This window comes from Ambystoma mexicanum, chromosome 11, assembly GCF_040938575.1.
Source record: "Ambystoma mexicanum isolate Mex_15411 chromosome 11, UKY_AmexF1_1, whole genome shotgun sequence".
Classification (NCBI taxonomy): Eukaryota; Metazoa; Chordata; class Amphibia; order Caudata; family Ambystomatidae; genus Ambystoma; species Ambystoma mexicanum.
This window is the reverse complement of record NC_090934.1, coordinates 770,912,721-770,934,464: the sequence shown is the minus strand read 5'-3', so window position 1 is coordinate 770,934,464 and position 21,744 is coordinate 770,912,721. Positions and strand designations below refer to the sequence as shown.

Genomic DNA, 21,744 nt, shown 5'->3' with positions numbered 1-21,744 from the left:
AAGATACATAAGAGGAAAATACAGTAGGTAGCATGAGGATCGGGTTACAATGTGGTCCGCGACACAGTTACAAATTGCAGTACAAATTGCATTACATGCATGTAGGTAACGTATTCTTACTGAGATTTGAGCCATATTTTCACCTTAGCTCTGAATGACCAGAATGATTCTTCGGCTCGGATTATCATGGGGAGTGCGTTCCAGCATTTCGCTGCTAGCACGGGTAAACTAGATCCACCTGCTGTTTTCAGATTGAATTTGGGAATGTTCAGTTGGTGCATGTAAGGGGTTTTGGTGGGTCTGGATGAACTGTGTCTGGAGAATTTGTCTGAAAGGTAGCGTGAAGCAGTCAGTGAAAAGCATTTGTGTGTAATGAGCGATCTTAGTTTGATTGTATCCCGGATAGGGAGCCAGTGGACTTCCTTACTGATGTGGGCCTTGCGAGGAAGGTTAAGGGCATTGTTCTGTAAAATATGAAGTATGTTCAGATTGTGATTAGTGGAGCCCAGGAAGAGTGCATTACAGTAGTCTAATCTGGAGAGTATCAATACACTAGACAGTGTGAGGCAGCTGGTGGTTGAAAGAAAGGGCTTACAGGCATTAATTAGTTTATTAGTATAGGCCGTGGATGAGATAGTGGCATTTATTTGTTTTTTGAGCGATAGTGTGGAATCAAGATACACGCCCAACATTTTGACTTCTTTTGATACTTTTATGATATTGCCATCAATGGTAAATGATTGGTACCTAGGGTCCAATTTGTTAAGGCGGGCCTGGGATCCTACTATGAGCAGTTCCGTCTCATCATCGTTCAAGCAGAGGCTGTGGGTGGCCATCCATGCTTGAACTTCAAGGTAGATTTCATTATGTTTTGCAGCATCTTTCTCATAGCTCCCAGTGAGTGTGATGAGGACCTGGGTGTCATCCGAACTAATGTCATCATTGGTTCAGCATCCCTATGTGTATCTTCCACAGTCCTCTTGCTCAAGGATGCACCATATTGTAGTACTTCAGACTCCTGCACCACCCACCAACCACTATCGTCTACTCCTGTCCCATTCAACTTTTCTTCCAGCCACGGGCCTATGTCACCTGATTATAGTCAGGGAAGTGAGACTTCGGATTCTGTGCTTTGCTGAAGGAAACACATGGCACACTATCACAAGCTGTATACCCAGTTTCTGGCACATTGGCTTAAGCTTTCTGTGAGTGGTCAGAAATGAGAGGCTGACACAAAGCGGTAGTGTTTTCAACATCAGACATCTTTATTAAAATAAAAGGGTTGGATGAAGGCCTATCTGTCCCTATCCTATAGAGAGTTTCCCTACCTAAGAAACTAAAACTAAAGATCGGTCTGTGTCTCGTCAAAATTATATACACTGTTCTTGTGTCCAAAGGATTAAACGGACCCTCACACTAGAAATAAACAACTAAGGGTAGAAGGAAAGTGTCTCTGATGCAGGTTTGGTAAAAAATATTCAAAAACTCCCTGTCAGGCAGCCTTCACTAGGTTCAAGAGATCTCGTGTTATACTCTTGTGCCAGGTATATACCCACAACGTCTTATTTCTCTGTGTATTTCGAATGGATTACCTGGTGTAGTCCCATGGCAGGAATCTGGGACTTGCAGATCCCCTGTTATGCTTCTCTGCCAGGTATCTTCTCCCCAAATGCTCACTGCTTGGTATGCTTCTTTCACCAGGGCTTCTTTTAACGTTGAGCAAAGGTGTGGGCCACTAAAAAGAGGAGACTCTGACTCTGTCGGAAGCGGCTGCCAGTACTCTACGTGCTTGCAGGCAGTGCGGCTTGACTGATTTGTTGGCTTGGTGGGACTCGATGGTACGTGGTATGCATTCACGGGTCCATTTCTCTAACCAGAACACGAACGCATTGGAGTGACGAGCGTTTGCTGCTCTGTTACTTTGGAGTTTGTGTGCTGCGCCTGGATACCGCTGAGATAATGGAGTGAGTGAGACCCAGAAGATTTGTACACACCCCTCCCCCCGCGTTGGGCTAATCCTTCCCAGGTGAAGATATGCGGTGTGGAGCGGCTTAGAGAAGCAAACAGGAACTTTTATCATGCAAAGTCCCACGAGGGCCAGGGTAAGTGTGAGGTCAGTACATCGCCTGTGAGTAGCACTATAGCTCGAATTTTGGTCTGACCCAGTGGGGTGTCTTGGGTCTTGGTTAACCTGGGCTGTACTTAAACCTTATGAAAGCCTTGTGGACAATGGAGAGGCTCTTGAACTTGATCCTTGCAGCCACAGGGAGCCAGTGAAGAGATTTCAGAGCTGGAGAGATCCAATCCCTGGGATTTAGGCCAAGGACAAGTCTCGCAGTCCTGTTCTGGATAAGTTGTAAAGGTTGATTTAGAAAGAGGCTGTTGTAATAGTCCAGCCGTGAGAGGACCAGAGCTTTGGAGACAGTGAGCTTCTGGGGGAAAGTGAGAAAAGGAAGAAAACCTCTGAGGAGGTGCAGCTGACAGTTTGACTCCTTAGATTCGTCAGAGAAGTGAGGAGAGAAGGAGAGGTTGGAGTCGAAGATGACACCAAGGTTCATAGCCTTAAAGGAAGGAGCAGGAAGAGGGCCCAGAGTGGGCGGCCAGAGAGAAGAAAGGAGGGAGCGGAAGTCCCAATGAGGAGTATCTCAGTCTTACTGGCATTAAGGCAGAGATCATTGGCGGCACACCATTCCTGAATTGCGGCCAGACAGTCTGGTATGAGTGGAGAAGGAGAGGTGGCTGAGGGGAGCCTGAAAGAGAGTTGAGTGTCATCTGCATAACAGAAAGTAGCGATGCCGTGGGCAAGAGGTGCCAGGTAATGGTTGAAGAGCCAGGGAGAGAGGTTAGACCCCTGGGGAACACAAGTAGAGAGAGATGGAGGAAAGACCCCAGTTGGACCTGAAAGGGTCAGTCGGTGAAAAAGGAGGCCAGCCAGGACAGGGCCAGATCAGTAATACCAAGGTTGTCACAGAGGCGATTGAGCAGGATGGCATGGTTGACCGTCTCAAAAGCAGAGGATAGAGGAGAATGAGGACCGAAAGGAGAGTAGAGACCGGATTGGAGAGCAAGTCTTCATGAGGTGTGAATGGTATTCTGCCTAGAATGTTTCGCCGGAAGGGGTTTTGGGGTTTTGCAACGGGAGAGATTTGTATAGTGACAACAGGCCATCAAGAATTTTACGAATTATAGTATCTTCTTTATTGGGACGGGAAGAATACTGCGTCCCACCTGATGGGGTCACCACATCTCCCCGGCAGCAGTCTCCTCCCATGTGATCCTCCATCATAATACCACACCCAGAGTCAGGTCAGGATCAGGTAGCGGCTGTCATCCCCTGGTCACATGGGATGAGATTTCTGGCTGGGGAGCAGTAATGACTCCACAGGAGTCATCACATTTCCTAATAGTTCTGAACATGAAGAGGCCCCAAGTAGAATTAGAAAGGAAAAGTATTACTCAAAGTAACTGACACATTTACAAAATAATACATATAACAAGTAATGATCTTCACTTTTTTTTTTAACTTACTTATTACTAGCAGGTCCAGTAAAGAGTACATCGGACTGGAGCTTTGGGAAAAATCCAAGTTCATACTTTCCTTGTCCAATTTTCATATCTAACAAGTGTGGGTGGATTGCTGTATGATCTATTTTTGTTAGTCTTATTTCAATAGCTTTCACTGAAAATAAACAAGAATTCATTAGTTAGCATTCCAACTTTATAGACATTTCCCTCAAAATGTTCTTTGCACATATTTATAAAGCATAAGCACAGCATAGAGGCATTTCTGAATATCTTTTGTATTTATAAATTTGAAGAAAAACATTGGTTATGTGGCAACGATTAGACTGGCCATTTGCAGAGACACCTTATAACTATTGACACTGCAATGAACAATTTCTGGAAAAGAAATACATCAGTATGAGTGATTTTTCTTCCATATTTAAGGGATGGTGGCACAGCAAAAAACATCACCTTGAACGGCAAAACCGTGAACCATGGTGCATGCACATAGGTACCCACACTCGCCCTTCCCACACTGACTCTGCCCTCCCTTTTTACTGGCTAGTCCATTTCAACCTACAACAGGGTACTAGTGCTAAACTCTACTTGGAGAGAAAAAGATAGTGAAGCATTACTACCCCGCTGAGGCTGCAAATTGGCAAAGAGTCAAGGGGCCTCATCAGGAGTTGGGCGGAGCAGTAAAATGCAGCGGTAAAGCTATTACTGCTGCATTTAGTGCTCCTCCCAATCACAAAAATGGCCCTACCTTGACGCATTCATCTCCAGCTCTGAGCTGGAGATGAATGCGCCGGCAGTATAGGCATTTTAGGTGCTATTACCAGCGGCGGGTTTTGCACCGACGGCAATTGCATCACCCATTCCCATTGGGTCCAATAGTTGGGGGGTCACAATAACTGCAGCCTGAAAAGTACTGAGGAGGTAGGATAAAATTCCTCTGAAGAGTCCCTAGAGTAAGGGAGCAGAATCACAAGGTCTTGCCTCTGTAGTTGTGTCCTGAGGGGTCCACAGGCCAAAGGGGTGGAAGGACAAGGTCTTGCCCCAATTTGAGCATTTGTGTTTGAAGCTAACGTGGGTGACAACAAGAAGTAATTATTTGACACTAATACAGACAGTATAATGTAGGGAATCCTCATGTCAGGCATTTAAGGTATATCAGAGGGATTACCATGGCTATCGAATTTGGGCTTCTGAAGGTCACCAGGAAGGACTTTAAAGACTGTGACAAAGATCTGCGTAAACTGGAACTGAAACATTTGGCTAACACCCCCGCAGTGTCTCATGCAGATGTAAAAGATGCAGTGGACAGGTGCCAGTAAGCCGCAAATCGAGAACTGAAATTATTTGGGGCACCTGCAGCAGCTAGGCGCTATAGTGAAGAAGATAGGCCGAGCAAAACACTTGCTACTGTGATGAATCCTGTGGTCCTCACAAACACCCTAATAATAAGGGTATCAGGAGACAGAGTTATCTAGCAGGTACTAGAAGTGTGTGGTGTAAACATTTTTAGTAAAAACATTAACAAGGACCCAAAAATGGTTAAAAAAGACAGTATCAAATTTTAATAATAAACATATCATTAAGATTAAAACCTCAATTAAATAAATAGGTAAGTAATACAGGCATAGTCAAATCCCATGTGCAATGGCAAAAATAGGGAATACATAACAGGCTCAGGGGCCAGTTAAAAAGATGTTGTAACAATCATACGACCACTGTGGGTACTTTCCAAAGTAACAAGGTACCCTATCCAAATATGGATAAATGTGTCATCAGTTATACTCTCTGTCTAGAGTTCAGAGAATTGTCTCGACATGTTTCTGTTCCTAAAGAGCGAGGTGTGGAACATTCATCAGGAGGAAATGAATAACAGTATCGCCTATTTAACAATTGGGATAGAAAGCATTAATGCCGCTACAGTATCATAGCACCTGCAAAAAAATAAAAACAACAATCATCAAAAATAAACTAGTAGATAGTTATATATTTTGGAAAGTTCAGAGTATGAACTAGGCAACTGGTAAAGGGACATAGTTACCTTACAGTGTGCCTGTGGGGGCTCTCTACTATAAATAGTAGGAATGGGGTAGTCAAAGTCACGACCCTAAAGATATAAAAAGATAATAACCAATGTATCAGTTATCACAAGCACCTAGTAGTACTCAGAAACACACAACAGCTATCAGAGTGGAGAAGGACACTAAATCACCTCGTGAGCGTGAATAGTCTCAGCGTTAATTGGGAAGAACTCCCCTGGTAATGCCCACATGTCAGCAGGGGGCTGTATATAAGCCACCATACCCCCGGGGGCATAAACCTGTGAGAGATAGCCAGGTCCCAACCGAACACCCGTGTATAACACATATAGAAAGAATATAACACTATATGCTCATGCCTCGTGAAGACTAGAATGGGACCGAGTTTAATAACAGGAGGAGATGCCGGGATGGGCGCAGGATAGGTAAGCCGTGGGGGCCGGGGTCGCCAAAAAGAACGAGTGCCCAATAGCCACCACCTTGAGTGTCAAGATGTATCATACCTTGAGTCGGGCAACAGTGTGAGAGTGTTTCTGAGTACTACTAGGTGCTTGTGATAACTGATACATTGGTTATTATCTTTTTATATCTTTAGGGTCGAGACTTTGACTACCCCATTCCTACTATTTATAGTAGAGAGCCCCCACAGGCACACTGTAAGGTAACTATGTCCCTTTACCAGTTGCCTAGTTCATACTCTGAACTTTCCGAAATATATAACTATCTACTAGTTCATTTTTGATGATTGTTGTTTTTATTTTTTTGCAGGTGCTATGATACTGTAGCGGCATTAATGCTTTCTATCCCAATTGTTAAATAGGCGATACTGTTATTCATTTCCTCCTGATGAATGTTCCACACCTCGCTCTTTAGGAACAGAAACATGTCGAGACAATTCTCTGAACTCTAGACAGAGAGTATAACTGATGACACATTTATCCATATTTGGATAGGGTACCTTGTTACTTTGGAAAGTACCCACAGTGGTCGTATGATTGTTACAACATCTTTTTAACTGGCCCCTGAGCCTGTTATGTATTCCCTATTTTTGCCTTTGCACATGGGATTTGACTATGCCTGTATTACTTACCTATTTATTTAATTGAGGTTTTAATCTTAATGATATGTTTATTATTAAAATTTGATACTGTCTTTTTTAACCATTTTTGGGTCCTTGTTAATGTTTTTACTAAAAATGTTTACACCACACACTTCTAGTACCTGCTAGATAACTCTGTCTCCTGATACCCTTATCATTATCCTCCCAGACATAGACAGAGTATACACTGCCAATTTTCTTTAGAATAGTAGCATACCGGGTTTCCTCTTCTTGTAAATACCTCACAAACACCCTACCTAAAGTCTCCTCCCAGGTGGCCAGGCGAAGGCAGCTGCTACCTGATCCTGACCCTGGGGGTGGTATTAGCCGGGAGGACGATCAGCGGTCCCAGGGGAATAGGAGTACTCCGTTGGGAGGGACGCAGTATTTGTCTTCCTCAGAGGAAGAAATGTCAGTGATGCTAAAATATGGAATGGATTGCTGTCAGAGGGAGGTTTTCTTTCCCAAAGCTAATTATCATGATGGTGGTGAAAACTGGCATAATCAATTGTTTATTGAGAGTAAGAACCCCCTCACAAAGTCATCTTCACGTATGAAGGTGAAAGCTCCTTTGATCAACAGGGGAATGTTAAATGCAAATCTCAAAACTTTAAGATTCTGAAAATTCAAACGCGCCTGTAAATCAGAACCACTCATTAAATCCTTATAAAACCCCTTTAGAAGATGTAATTAAGGATAGAAATGAAGTTGGTAAATGGAGATAACAGAGTCAAGGCGGTGATTTGAACATTGGAGACTTCAAGTCCCACAACGCTCAAAGTACTGCAGTAAAGAAGAGGGATACAGAGGCATTGGACCGCAAGTTGCAGTCTAATTGTACTAATTACCCACACTAAGTAGGACTCAGAGGTATAAACGGTCCCCTCAGGTGCAGGCCATAAGGATAAGAAGTGGGAGGTGGAGTGATTGGAGATGCTCCACGTTGCAGCAGCAGTTCAAGGAGAGCAGAGATGCTGCAGCCACCGCTAATTGCAGAGAGGATGTCGGTTCTGAGAGGGTCTCTACCTTCAAAGACCTTGTATGCAGAGTTAGCGCAGTGGGAAGCGTTGTCCTGGAAAGCTTTGCCACTGAGGGTCGTGAATACAGAGGTTGCGTTGCATGAAGCGTTCATTTGAAAAGCTTCCCCTATTAGGAGTTGGGCTCCGGTGGCAGGCGAGTACCAGAGTGTTGCCAGAGAGAGGAGCGCTCCTTTCCTGACTGGCGTGGGCCGTGGGAAACGAAGAAAAGCAGTTTGCCGGGCAGAGCGAAGCAGAGGAAGCAGAACGAGCAGACGCTTATGCGACATCCAGTGAGTTCACTAGCATTGTGTGACCCCGGAATGCTCCGTGATCACCAGCTAGCCAGATCTATTTGATTTGAACACCGAACTGATGTAAAGAAATTGAAGTGGTAGAATAATTGAGTGCCAAACTGAAACCAAGAAGCTACAGTGGCAGAATACGGTATTGTTATACTTGCAAAGGTCATAGTACTTGCCAAAACCAAGAGAGGGCAATATTAAAAGAAGCTAATGAGAACTATTACTGCCAAAGCCAAAAGCGGGCAATATCAAAGCAAGTCAATGAGAACCAACATTGTCAAAGCCAACCAAGAGAGTGCCAGTAAGAAGTTAGTTAATTGTAAACCCTATCACAAGAGTGGATAAGAAGCAATATTTGAAACAGACCTAAACAATCTTTGTCTAAGCCAAAGAGTCTAAGCCAAAGCTTTCAGTGCTATGCGGATGACATTCAACTCATCTTTAGGCTCCCTTCAGTCACCTCATCTCATTCTCTCATCTCTGTCTGTCTGCTATCCAGGAGTGGTGTGCTGTCAATGATCTCTGCCTTCATGCCAGTAAGACTGAGATTCTCCTCATCGGCCTCTCTTCCTGCTCCCACCTGTGAGGCTAAAAGCCTCAGGGTCATCTTCGACTCCACCCTCTCCTTCTCTCCTCACATCTCTGCTCTGACATCTCTAAGAAGTCACAATACCCAGCTGCACCTCCTCAGAGGTATTCTTCCTTTCCTCTCCTTCCCCCAGAAGCTCACTGTCTCCAGAGCTCTGGTTCTGTCTCGGCTGGACTATTGCAACAGCCTCTTTCTAAATCTGCCTGCCTCTACTCTCCGCCCTCTGCAACTCAAAACAGGACTGCAAGACTTGTCCTTGGCCTTAAGCCCAGGGATCATATCTCTCAAGGATTTAAATATCCGGACTGGCTCCCAGTGGCTGCGAGGATTAAGTTCAACACCCTCTGCATTGTCCACAAGGCCTTCTGGGGCATGGGGCCTCAATACCTTCAACTCGCTCTTCCTAAATATCTTCCTTCTCAAGCTCTTCACTCATCCGCCTCCAACTCCCTCAGGGTCAGTCGTTTCTCCAAGCAACGAGTTGGTGGTAGATCTATTTCTTCGGCTGGGGCCTCCCTCTGGAACAGCCTCCCTGTCTCTCTGAAAATTGAGGAGAAACATCTCCGGTTCCGGAAGCACCTCAAGACCTTCCTCTTTGCTTCTGCTTTCTCAGCTCCTGCTGAACTCCTGGCTGAAACTGCACTGGTCACCTGGCTACCCTCTGTGCTCGGGCCCAGGTCCCTTCCCCGCCAGTTGCACACCTGCACTGTCCCCCTGGCAACCCTTGCACTCTGGGGCTGTTTCTGTATCCCTACAGCCCCTTACCAGCACTTGACACCTGATGTCTGCACTTACCCCTTGCACTTGCCACCAGCTGGCCACACTTCTTATTCATTGTTCTGATTTATTGTTTTTATTTATTTATTGGTTAGCCTATGTACCGCACTTCCCCTTCCCTTGCATGATCTCAATGTCACCTGGCATAGTAAGATCGTTGTCTTCTGTTATCCCGATGTTCCCCTCCCTTGCCTCCTCGCGCCTTGAAACACTTGTGTTATAAATGCCATATCATAAAGAAGAGCAACTGTGAAAGAAAACCATTGTCAGCACTTGGTTAATATAAGAGTGGGGAAGCAAGAGTGGCAGGAGAGCTGCCCTCCTGATAGAAAGTGTTCAGGAGGAGAGAAGCATAACCTGCATTGTATGTGGCAATCACAAGTGTGGAACAAACGGCAACAATGTGTTTCATGTCTTCCCAGAAAAAGTAGTCAAAACCGATGTTGTGGAAAGTCAAAACTTTACCACAGAAGTATCTATAGTAGTGTTAGGAGTTTTTTCATTGTGTCCTGGTAAGCGAGTATATCAGGGCAAGGAACTTTGTAGTAGTAGTCCTGCAGGTGAGTGGACCAGGAAGAAGTCATTGAAGAATTGTGTTGTGGTTAAGGACTGAAGATGAAGTGGTAAGACCACTAAAATATATTGTGAACTGTTGTGGAATCATCCTGACAAACTCATTATTGTTGATACAGACGGACTGTGGAAGTATTCTTGTGGTCTAAGAAGAAGTTGTGTTGAACTCTCTGCCTCAAGTGGAGAGATTATGACTTGTTAAACATTTTGAACTATTGGTCAAAGTCCAAGAGAGAGACTTTTTGAAGCAAGAGGAACTTTATCATTAGAACTTTGTTGCAAAGCGGAACTTGCCTATTATGAACTGTTGATTGAAAATCATGTTTGAATCTGGGGAAGGGATCTCCCTCAGGTAGTTATCAGGTTTATATTGAACATAACTGTCATTTAGGTTATATGTGAATTGCCATACATTACCTTGTTAAGTTTGCTATATGTATAAGTGTGAGGGACAGATTACTTTTGTTAGAGTGTTTTCTTTAGATTAGTTTGATAGGCAAGGAAATCATTGTTAGGGTAGGGAGAGTGAGGAATTTATCAAACCTTTTTGAGTTAATAACATGGTATCTTATGAAAAACCTCTATAACTGCCATGCGTTTTCCGCCCAGTGCCAAGGCCTTTTTGGTGATTTCAGTATTTCACCATGCAAAGCCTTCTAACATTTTCTCCTTCATTAACCCCTTAATTGCCAAGGACGAGCTATCTCATCCTTGGCACTGGGGAGGTAATCCCAAGGATGAGATACCTTGTCCTTGGCACTTAAAGGGTTAAGTTGTCCGCATCACAGTTCTGACCTGTCACACTACTGTAATACAGCATGATAGAGGAACTGACGGTAGCCCACCCATTAAAAATACAGATGAACATAGAGTCCACACATGCGTGGAAATCAATGGGGTCTTTAGGGATTTCTACAACAAACTATGCGCATAAAGATACTTGCACTACAGACAACATGTTAGAATTTCTAGATGGGCTCCCCTAAACACAACTGCCGAGGGACACCGTGGAGCTCAATGTGCCCATCCTGACTGATGAGGTGATCTGAGATATTGATGACCTACCTTCAGGCAAGACACCTGCTTCGGACGGCTATAATGCCGAATTTTATGAAAACTATAAATTGATCCTCTGCTCTCATGGTATGAGAATTAAACTTAAAAAAACAATTGCTTCCGAAATCCAGACATGAGGCTATTATGATTATTTCCCAAAAGCCTAATAAGCCTGCTGACAAAAGTGTCACCAATGTTTTATCGTTATATGAAGTTGGCGTTAAATGGTTTGTTAAATACCCTGCATCCCATAATGTACAATATAATAGTCTTCCGCAACCTCTTAGGTCTCCTTATAAACAGTAGCAAGTCAGAACTATTTCCAGTAACAAAACTATTTCCATTAACCTTCAAATGCGGTAGACTTTACCTGGTCTTCTAACAGCATAAAAGACGTATGTGTTATAATAGCCAGGGAAAAAAGATACTTTATACAACGAAAATGTTAGTAACTACCTGACCTATCAGTCAAGTAAGTTAGGCAGCTTAGCCAGATTCCCGATTTCAATGGCGGGAAAAATATTGCTCTATTGTAAATGGTAACACTTCCAAAACTATTATATCTCTTTCAAGGCATCCTGATTTGGCTGAGCAGCTCTTTTTTAAGCAGCTGCACTCTTTCCTACATGTGGCACTCAGGAGATGTGCGCCTGAAGTGGTTCAAATCAAGTAAACCATAAGGTAAGGGCAGCTTTGCTGCCCCAAATTGCTACCTCTATTGGATGGTAGCACAAGCCCAATATGCAGCTTATTGGTGTCTGGAAGACACCCTGTACTCACAGGTGGAGATTGAGAAGCATGCGTCCAGGAGGAGTAGCATTAAATCTTTGATACTTTCCTTGGGCACTCCAATATTTGCAAGTTTGATCTAGTTAAAAGCACACTCCTCTCTTGGAGCAAAATCTTGAAGTTGACTGACTCAAAGCCACCGTACTGTAGGGACATCCCCTCCTTTGGAACTGTCAGCATCTTCCACCTACTTTCAACAGAGCGATAATTGATACCTGCACTAGATGGGGTGTCACGAAACTAGGAGACATGTTTGCAGATGGTCGGTTTATAGACAAACTCGGCATACTGGTTACCCCACACCCAAAATAGGGCCCTTCTCTTGTTGCAGTACTATAGGCTGAGAACAGCGTTTCAAGCGCTCTAGACAGGGTTCCCGGCTGACCTACCAACTGGTCCCTGCCTAGCCTACATAACTCGTGATGGGGGATCCTGGGAAGTTATATCAACATTGTTCTTAGTCTAATAACTGACAAAGTGGAGTAGGGATCTTACCACTGAAATTACAGGTGAAAAATGGCAGACGATGTGTAGGCTTACCTGCAAAGTATTCCCAAACTCACGTTTTAGGCTCATTCAACTAAATGTTTTGAATAGGTTCCATTACACTTCTGCTAGGTTAAGGTTATTCTTGCTGGACTCTGTTGGCACTTGTCCCAGGTGAGGTGATGCAGATGCCACATATATCCACATGTTGTGGTCCTGTCCTCGACTGGGAGAATTTTGGAAAGATGTATACGCCACGTTAAGAGCTGTTGTGGGATTTCACATTCAACCAATCCAGTAGCATGTCTATTTGGATTGTTCGATGGAATAGATTTTACCACCTGTAGGTTTTTAAACCTTGATCTTTTATTAGCTGTGAGAAACCTGAGGGTATTCTCACTCCCACTCCCCTTGGATTCTCTATGCAAGTTGCCAGGGAAAGGCCATCGTTATTGGACCCTGACCCTCGGGGTGGACAAGCGAGGGAGCATCACCTGGGTGTAGGGTCCTTGGGGATTGGGAGTGGGGTATCCTTAGGCGAGATATGGTATCCCCTTATCCTTGTGATAACCAGCTGAATCCTTCACCTACCTTTTTTAGGTTATCATTTCCTCTCACCACTTTGGTACTGGGACAAAGAAGATGAATGAAGGTTAGGCATGTCCATGCAACCAGGTCCAGGCAGTAATGGTTAATGGTATGCACCTGCAGCCCATTAATGGACCACAGGTGTATAAAAGGTAGAAGGGTGAACCACACTGAAGGAGCAGAGAAAGAGCAAGTAGCAGAACAAGGAGCTGTGTGGCAGCAGAAGCTGAGACGCTGAGAAGCCAAACAAAACCCTGGGAACCCTGCTGGCGTGATCCAATACAGAACAGAGATCCCACCAAAGGGGAGGCTGTCAGCAAGTGCAGCTGAGAGGCGAAGGCAAATCTTTGCACGGAAGCCAGATAGTGCAGAGGGAAGCGCCCGGCGAGCAGACTTCCCCGCTCATGGAGAAGCCAGTGACAGGAGCGGAGCTGCTAAGCCCGGGTAAGTGTCCAGGACACTAGAACACCCGGGGGGTGCTCCAAAAGACCGAGAACGTAGTAGCAGTTTGCGGCAACAAGCAAAGTTGCCTTCTTTTGAATATCGACTGAATGGAAAAAGAAACGTTACCTTAATTGAATGAAAACACGTAAAGTTGCCTTTATTGAATACCGGACTGTATGAAAAACGTAACGTGCTATTAATGAATACCAAACTGAATGAAACAGGTAAAAAATTGCCTTTGTTGAATGGAAAACCGAATCAAATCACACAAAATTACCTTTCTTGCGGAACAGCATTGAATGAAGGAAACAAGGTTACATCTGTTGATTAACAAATTGAATGAATCAAACAGAGGTAGTGAACAAAGCAATTAGAGCTAAGGAGTCCTCTTTTTTAGGGGGATGTGTGGCTGAAGACCAAGTACAAGCATATATATAGAAAAGTGCCACTGGAAACAGCTACCCGCCTACACACGTACTAGGTGTGTCTAGTTGCAACAAGTGCTATCAATCATGTCAGTCAACGGATCAAGACAGGAAAAATAGAGATGAACATATTTTAATTTGTAAATTTAGTAATAGTGCCTGCAAGGGGTATCGGTAACCGCAGTGTTTGCGTGCTGAGCCCAACGCTTGAAGCGTCTGTCGTGAGTCTGTGAGGAATCGATAGAGTGGCAGTCAGAGAGTTATCAGCAGGAATACATTAAGAGAAACTGGACTCACGACAGACGCTTCAAGCGTTGGACTCAGCACGCAAACACTGCAGTTACCGATGCCCCTTGCAGGCATTATTTCAACTGTGCCTGAAGTTTTCACAACTGTGAGAACCCACAGTTTCAATAATCAAATTTGGTCTACATGTCCACCTCATTCGATGCCACACACGCTAATGAAGTAATCAAAAGATTGCCATAATGTGAAAGGTCAACTAATGAACTTGTTTCTGACATCCAATTTTTGGTGTCACTATTTAATGTCCTGAAGAAGGGTCCAGCACACATCCCATAGCAGTTAAAGTCAGCTATAGAGTGTTTTGGTTTGTACAAACAGTTGCTGGTACCCAGAAACACATTTCTCTGTGTCGACAGAGTCAAGGACAAGTCAATGATACATGGAGGATACACGAAACAACAATATGTCTACCTCACACCCTTACTAACCTCACAACAATGTCCAAACATGATAACTGTTTGTTTTGGTTTTTTGAAAATATCGACTTTCACAAAATGCTTTTTATGTGATGTTTTGTGTAAACATAATGCATTGTTGTTTGTTTTATAGAAATGTTTTGAGTGTTTTTATATTTACAAATTAAAATATGTTCATCTCTATTTTTCCTGTCTTGATCCATTGACTGACATGATTGATAGCACTTGTTGCAACTAGACACACCTATTAAGTGTGTAGGCAGGTAGCTGTTTTCAGTGGCACTTTTCTATATATATATATATATGACTCAAACAACGCCACATTTTTGGAATACCAAATTGAATTAAGAAAAACGAAATTACATTTATTGAATACTGAATTGAATGAAACATAAAAGGCAACACTTTTTGAGTATGAAAAATAATGACGCAAGCAAAACCTGCATTTTGTAAAACACTGAATGAAAAGGAGAAGAACAAACTTGTTGAATAATGAACAAATTAACTGAAAGTAATTATGCAAACTAAGTTGAACGAAAGACTCTGAGAGCCAAGTGGGCGCCAAGGTTGAGAAACCACTTGTATGTTAAAGTTGTGGAGCTACATTGTAGAAACTACTTGTTTGGCTGAATATTGAACTACTCAAGGAGACCTGGAAGCTCCTGGTTGCGTGACCTGTAATGGGTGGACCATGTTGTCTAAAACTGAGCCAAGATCAGAGAAGTACTACATTATAACAAGGAAGTTTATGTCATGATGCCTACCTCCAAGGAGCCAGGTCCGACCCAGCAACCCCAGAGGCAGGCATCATTTCCCACAGGGGAGTGCCAGCGGGCCCAAGCTGGGGCCCTTTGGACTCAGTCCTGGCACCTTAGGCGCCAGGCTCATGTTGGACCTCTGTCCTGGCGCCTTAGGCGCCAGGCTCATAAAGCTAGACATGTGTTCAAGTATTTTAATGTGCACTTACCTGATGCAGACCATGCTGCCACATCCAGGCCCTCTTGAGGCCTGAATAGGAGCTACTTTACCTCTGGGACTACTTTCCACCCGGGTGTGGTCGGGGAAGGATACATACCTGATCGGAGGAAGGATACACACTTGGAACTTCTTCCAAAGCTGTTTAAACCACACCCGATCAGCAACTCACGCTTTGCGTTGTTCTGCTCTTCGCAGCTGGACGCTCACCGTGTCAGCTCCTGCATCTGGACTTCAGCCACGCCTGTCAGCATCCTGGGTCACCTGCAAAGGGAGACAAGAGACCTACCAGCTAATCTGCACCACAGAGACATCACCGACGATCCTGAAAGGGAAGACATCATTTTTAAAAGCATTTCGTTACGATCGCTGCAGCGCTGCATTTCACTCACCTTTCCTGGGTTCCTCCATCTTCAGCAGCAATCATCCGGATACACAGCCACTTCCCAGAGCCTAGAGAAAAAGACAAGAACAAGAGGTGAGAGAAGGAAGGGAATAGGAAAAGCTCAGTTCCCTTCTAAGACTTACCTGTTGGGTCATTCCCATTTCATTTCGGGTCTTGCTGCTTCCAAGCAGGACCCCGGCCCCTATGGGGAAAAAAGACAAAGACATTAGATGAGCGAATGCAAAAACATTACCTGAGCGCTCATCTAGGACTTACCAGATCTTTACTGGAACTGCACGTTTCACTTCGGGTCGGCGCCATATCTCCGGCATTCCGAACCCCGGCCCCTATGGGGAAAAGACATCAACATCAGCGCTTTGTTGCAAGAAGTCTCCAAAGGAATCTTCATTCATCACCTGAAAAAAGACAATGAACATTATTATTTAAAGCTTGAACTTTTGTACTTGCAAAAGAACTTTTACAGCGCCTTACTAGTATAATCAAGCTTACCTGAACTCCCATCCAACCTCAATCCAGTGAAGTAACTGGGTTCAACGCGCCCCTACGTCAGAAGCAGGATGGAGAGCTCGTCCTTTCAGACCCTAAGGTGAGACTTCACGGGGAATCGTGGAAGGGTATCGTGGAGGGTTGGAAGAGAGTGGGAGGCTTGAGCATAACTCAGTCAGTAGGTAATACTCCCTTTTCACGCACAGGGGAATATTCCTGCGAGCCAGAGAAGCCAGAGTAGAAGGCCCTTCCTGTCCATCTTCAGAGTCCTGCGAGACTTCTTTTGTGTTACCTTTTGTTATTGGTCTTTGGGGAAGGAACCGTGAGGCATGCTGTCCAGAAATCGCTTATTGAACTTGGGGAAGGGCGTTCTGACCTTTATAAAAGCGTGGAACTTTATTGCTTATTGAACATTGTGGAAGAACATCCTGACCTTTTCAAAAGTATGAAACTTTACTACTTCCAGTCTGAAATATATAGCTCTGAACTTTTACTTTTGGAAGGGTTGAGTGATGTGAGGGAGGGTGGGCAGGGTAGAAAAAGGTGACAGAGGGTGGGTGGAGCAGAGAGGTGAGGGAAGGTGTGTGGGCATAGAGAGGTGTGAGGCTGGTTCTCTGTAGAGAGGTGAGGGAGGGCGTGCAGTGGTAGAGGGAGGGGATGGAGGGCGGCGGTAGAGGGAGGTGAGGTGAGGGAGGGCAGGGGTAGAGGGAGGTGAGGGAGGACGGGCGGGGGTAGAGGGAGGTGAGGGACGGTGGGCGGTGGTAGAGGCAGGTGAGGGTGGGTGGGGGTAGAGGAAGGTGAGGGTGGGTGGGTGGGGGTAGAGGCAGGTGGTGGTAGAGGGAGATAGGGTAGAGGGAGGTGGCTTGGGGGTAGAGGGAGGTGAGGGTAGGGGGAGCTGAGGGAGGGTGGGTGGGGGCATGGGGAGCTGAGGGAGGGTAGGTGGGGGTAGGGGGAGCTGAGGGAGGGCAGGTGGGGGTAGAGGGAGGGGAGGATGGGGGTGGCTAGAGGGGGTGGGTGGGGATAGAGTGAGTGGAGGGTGGGTATTAGAGTGAGGGGAGGGAGGTGAGGAGGGGAGGCGGTGATGGGGTGGGAAGGGATGTGGGAGGGTGGGTGAGGGTTACGTGGGAGGGTGGGGGGTAGATGGAGGTGTGGGAGGGTCGGTGGAGGGAGGGTGGGTGTAGAGGAAGGTGAGAGGCAAATCGGAATCGAATGTGTGCTGAAAATCCTGGTGCAGCTTGACCATCTTTCACATTGCTAGGCGCTCTCTTCTAACCTTTCTCGCACAGTCTGAGCGGTCCACGATTTGTGTCTGCCAATGACCAGGCGGATCTGGTCACTTCCTGGAACCCTCCTGAGCACTCTTTCTGCCGGTTAGTGGACAGTTGGAGGTGGTGGCCAGCAGCCTGAGGCCAGCAGGACGAGCAGAGTGGAGAGCTGGTGGGCCTTGGAATATATTGAGGACGACTATCCTCGGCTCCTGTATCTTCTGTCTTCTGAGCCTGAGCTCACAGCTCTAATTACAGCAGTAAGCTACGGTTCTTCTAGCTGTGAATAGAGGGGGTGGGGTTGGGGGGTCTGAATTTGTTGAGCAGACCCTCAGTACTCCCTACTCAAGTTAAACCCTGGATGTGTATGATAATGGTGATTCGGGGCTGAGGGGTTGGGTTGAGGTGGCTATTAGCTATCTGCTTACGCCACAGTCTATGCTGCAATTTAACAATAGGGATAAGAGCAGGAAGCTACCACAATACCGCTAACCGCACTGCAAGCGATACATAATTGAAATAGGGCAACGGGGGGACATTTAGTGAAGGCAACGGTTCACTCCCTGCAAAAATGGGATTTGGCGTTAAGAAGAGCAAATATCCCCCCGGGGCTGGGCCCACATTCGCCGATGTGTCACAATGCAGACTTCTCCCCAGGGATAAAATAGGCCTACTGGGAAGGATGGGAGGGGCAGTGTAACCCGAGATTGGGAGACTTCCATCAGAATGGCAATCCGCTACTATTCGAGGAATGTAAGAACAAATTCCACATAGGTGAGAGACAGAGATATGAGAAGATTCAGATTAGACACTGGATTTCGCAGAATAGTGTTAAAAAGGCTGGCACACAGACACTGATAGGGCTGGAATTAACCATAAGCGAAGGGGTGTACACTAAAGGGATCTCTAAGTTGTACAAACTGCTAGACAGAACACAATACTCGGCTGACTTAACATATATGGTTAAATGGGGCACAGAGCTTGGGGTTGATATCTCGGAGGAAGAATGGGGTCAGCTCTGGAAAAGAGCTCAAAAGTCCTCTAGATGCACTGCAATAAAGGAGTCGGCATATAAAATCTGCCACAGATGGTACTTAACACCCCAGCGGTTGAATGCTATGAATAAGGACTATTCGCCCCAATGCTGGCGGCAATGCGGGAAAAAGGGCACCATGGGTCATATGTGGTGGACATGCCCCAAAGTAGTATTGGAAAGAAGTATTAGCACAGATTAAAAAGATCACAGGGACACAATTACCTGAGCAACTATTGGCAATAATCCTGGGGGCGGTGGTGGAACGGGTGTATGCAGCAACAAGGGGACCTGCAACACTGATTACACACTTGCTAACAGCGGCACGGATGACCGTAGCCCAAAAATGGAATGTGCCAGAAGGCCCTGCGATTACATGTTGGTGGGTTAAGATCTGGGGGGTGATGGCAATGGAAAAGGTGTGGGCTCTGGGGAATGGATTGTACCCGAAGTTCTTTAGGACGTGGCTTCCCTTTCATGATTACGTTAGAGAAAGAGAACATGTTTAGTATAAGCCGCGCACACTGATATGAGTGTGGTCTGAACTCAGACCCAGAATCCAGTACACCTCACACGATGGAACAGTTGTCTGTGGAACAGAATAGTTAATTGAGCATGTCTAATGTTTGGTATAGCGAACAGGGGGGGTTTGGGGGGGGTGTTGGACGGGCCTTGTGTATGTTAAGTTCATCAAAAAAGGAACTCAAAGTATCACTGGAAGGCAATATGGGGTAGGAGTAACCAGTATGACGAGAGAGTTGACATAAAGAAATTGTACTCCGAATGAAGTTATGTAACAGATTGCTAAAAAATGCGTTGGTTCATAAATAAAGTTTTTTTAAAAAAAACAATAGGGGTAAGAGACAAATATGGCATGTGACACGTGCCAGTGACACGTGCCAATTTATGTCACTACTACAAGAGACACGTGCCACTGGCAGTTGTCACATGCCATGCCAAAAAACTTTGTAATTGAGAAAAAAAAACTCTGATGTGCATGTCACTACATGCCAAACAATGTCAAAAGAAAAAACAACCTTCCATCTATTTTTTTATAATGAAAATCCATTGCGGGTACTCAATCTGACAAGCTCCCGGGCTCATGCCTATTTCTTTAACCACTAAGCCACCACGTTGCTGTAGCAAAGGATCTGTCAGTTTCATTAAAACCCACCTCCTTTGTATATTGTCATGTGCTTCAATGTTAGTACTTTTTCTGTTTTAAGTCAATCCTATAATACTAAATTTAAAGAACAGTTTCATACAAAATCTTGTCACTGTCTAATGCTTAACATGTCCAATTGTATTGTTTACATGTTTTCCAATAGTATAGTAACAATATTGAAGTGTGTGTAGATTAATTCATACTTTTCACACTTGACTGTATGAAGTGTGATAAATACAGTACATCTACATTTTACTGATAACCTTTATAACTTATATTGCAGAGTATATGCAGATTCATGAAAAGGTTTTTATTTACAAATGTTGCTAAATCTTCGGATTTAAGTTAAACAGCACTCACATATTATACATTCAGTCTTTCCCAATGAAAGTTTTCAGAAGCTCTCCAAGATAATGTAATATATGTGTTCATTTGTATAGCGCCTTTTCCCATTGGTATGGCCTCAAACCGCAGTAGGTGAATGCCCTTGAGGGCCTAAAGTCCATGGTATGAGAACTTTGTCAGATGAGTTTATAATATGTGTGTGCATTGTGGTGTGGTCTCCTTCAAGATGCGAAGACAGGGTACGTCATTGCGCCGTGTCAATAAATACAGCATTGCGTCAGTAAGCAGGACAGTGCCCGAGCAGCCTGCTGGTCCCATCGGGACACCACATGAATTATGGCAATACAAAGGAGGGAAGGGGTGGCCAAGTCTCTACTAGCTACCCATATCGAGCTGGCATGTGGACAGCTGCTGTAGGATCATCTGGGTATTATGCGCATGCAGGAGGTTCATTATGTGTCCAGCTAGACTGAATTTATGTCATTGGGGATAGCTGCATTTTTATGTCATTTTTAGTGGTGTGTGGAGGCAGATGTGTGTGGGTGGGTGGCCTTGCCATAGTTTATTTTTCATGAGCATGAAGTTTTATACATAGCCATGTGCTCTGGCTTGTTTCATGGTTTCGTAGGTGTGGCGTGCATTCTGTCCTGTTGTCTGCTGGAGTTTATTTTCTCTGGTCTTGGTACATTTTATTTGCAGGTTCATTGCTGACCCGGCCCACCCGGGAGGTAGTTGCTGGGAGGGCAGTAGATGAGTAAAAAAACTGTGGGCAAGAAATGAGTTGAAAAGTTTCACAAGGAGGGATTTGCAGTCTGCATTGCAGGCTTGTTGCTCAGAGTGTGAGATGGAGAGGTGTGATTTGTGGAGGATGACAATCCCGCCTGCTCTGAAAGTTCTGTTATGGGCGATGAGTGTGTAGCCTGGGGGGGAATGCCTTGTGTGTGATGGGTCGGAAGTCATCAGAGAACCAGGGTTCTGTGATGAAAGGGATGTCTGGACTTTCCGAGGAAATGAGGCCGTGTATGTTGTGTCACTTTTTGACAACTTAAAAAAAATAAATGAAGAGTTAATTCATTACTATTCAATTTCCTTGATTAATTTACTTCAGTACTTTTCATCATTATTGTTCATTGTCTTAATTGCTGTCTCTCCTATTTCTCTCTTAGACTCACAGTCAGTCCATAGCTCCCCCTACAGATGAGGGTTAAACTACCCCTAGGTATCACCATCCATCAGGGGGCTTCAAGCACTTTATCTAAAAAGTCAATTCCTGCACATAGGCATGCCATGTTTCTCCCTTCTAGGTACATTATCCACCAGTCGTCAGCTGATACAAGGGGAGCATTGTTTAAAAATGTTGCAAGGTAATTTGTTCTTATCCTTGTTAGATCCTTACAGATGATCATTAAGTGTTTGGCTGACTCACACATCTTCACATCTCCACAAAACCTGCATGTTTTGTCCACATATCCACATTGCTCTCTAGTATAGAACACTTCTTTTGTTGAATATAAATGGAGTTTAAGCCGTAAAAATTGATTCTGTGGTAGGTACTTGGACATTTCATCAGATACACTTGCAGTTTGTTTCAGGATCTTGGTGATCATGGTATTAGGACCAATGATTTACACAGATTCCTGGT

The 21,744-nt window shown here is 44.8% G+C and overlaps 1 protein-coding gene across 5 annotated transcripts in view; it reads right to left on the bottom strand.

Moving 5' to 3' along the window:
• DENND5A (DENN domain containing 5A) overlaps positions 1-21,744 on the bottom strand; it is a 2,487,481-nt gene that overhangs the window by 1,523,376 nt on the left and 942,361 nt on the right. For all 5 annotated transcript variants that reach the window (XM_069623676.1, XM_069623672.1, XM_069623674.1 and 2 more), the window contains one exon: positions 3,529-3,679. In XM_069623676.1, coding sequence (XP_069479777.1) covers positions 3,529-3,679 — 151 coding nt within the window. The remainder of the gene's footprint in view (positions 1-3,528; positions 3,680-21,744) is intronic.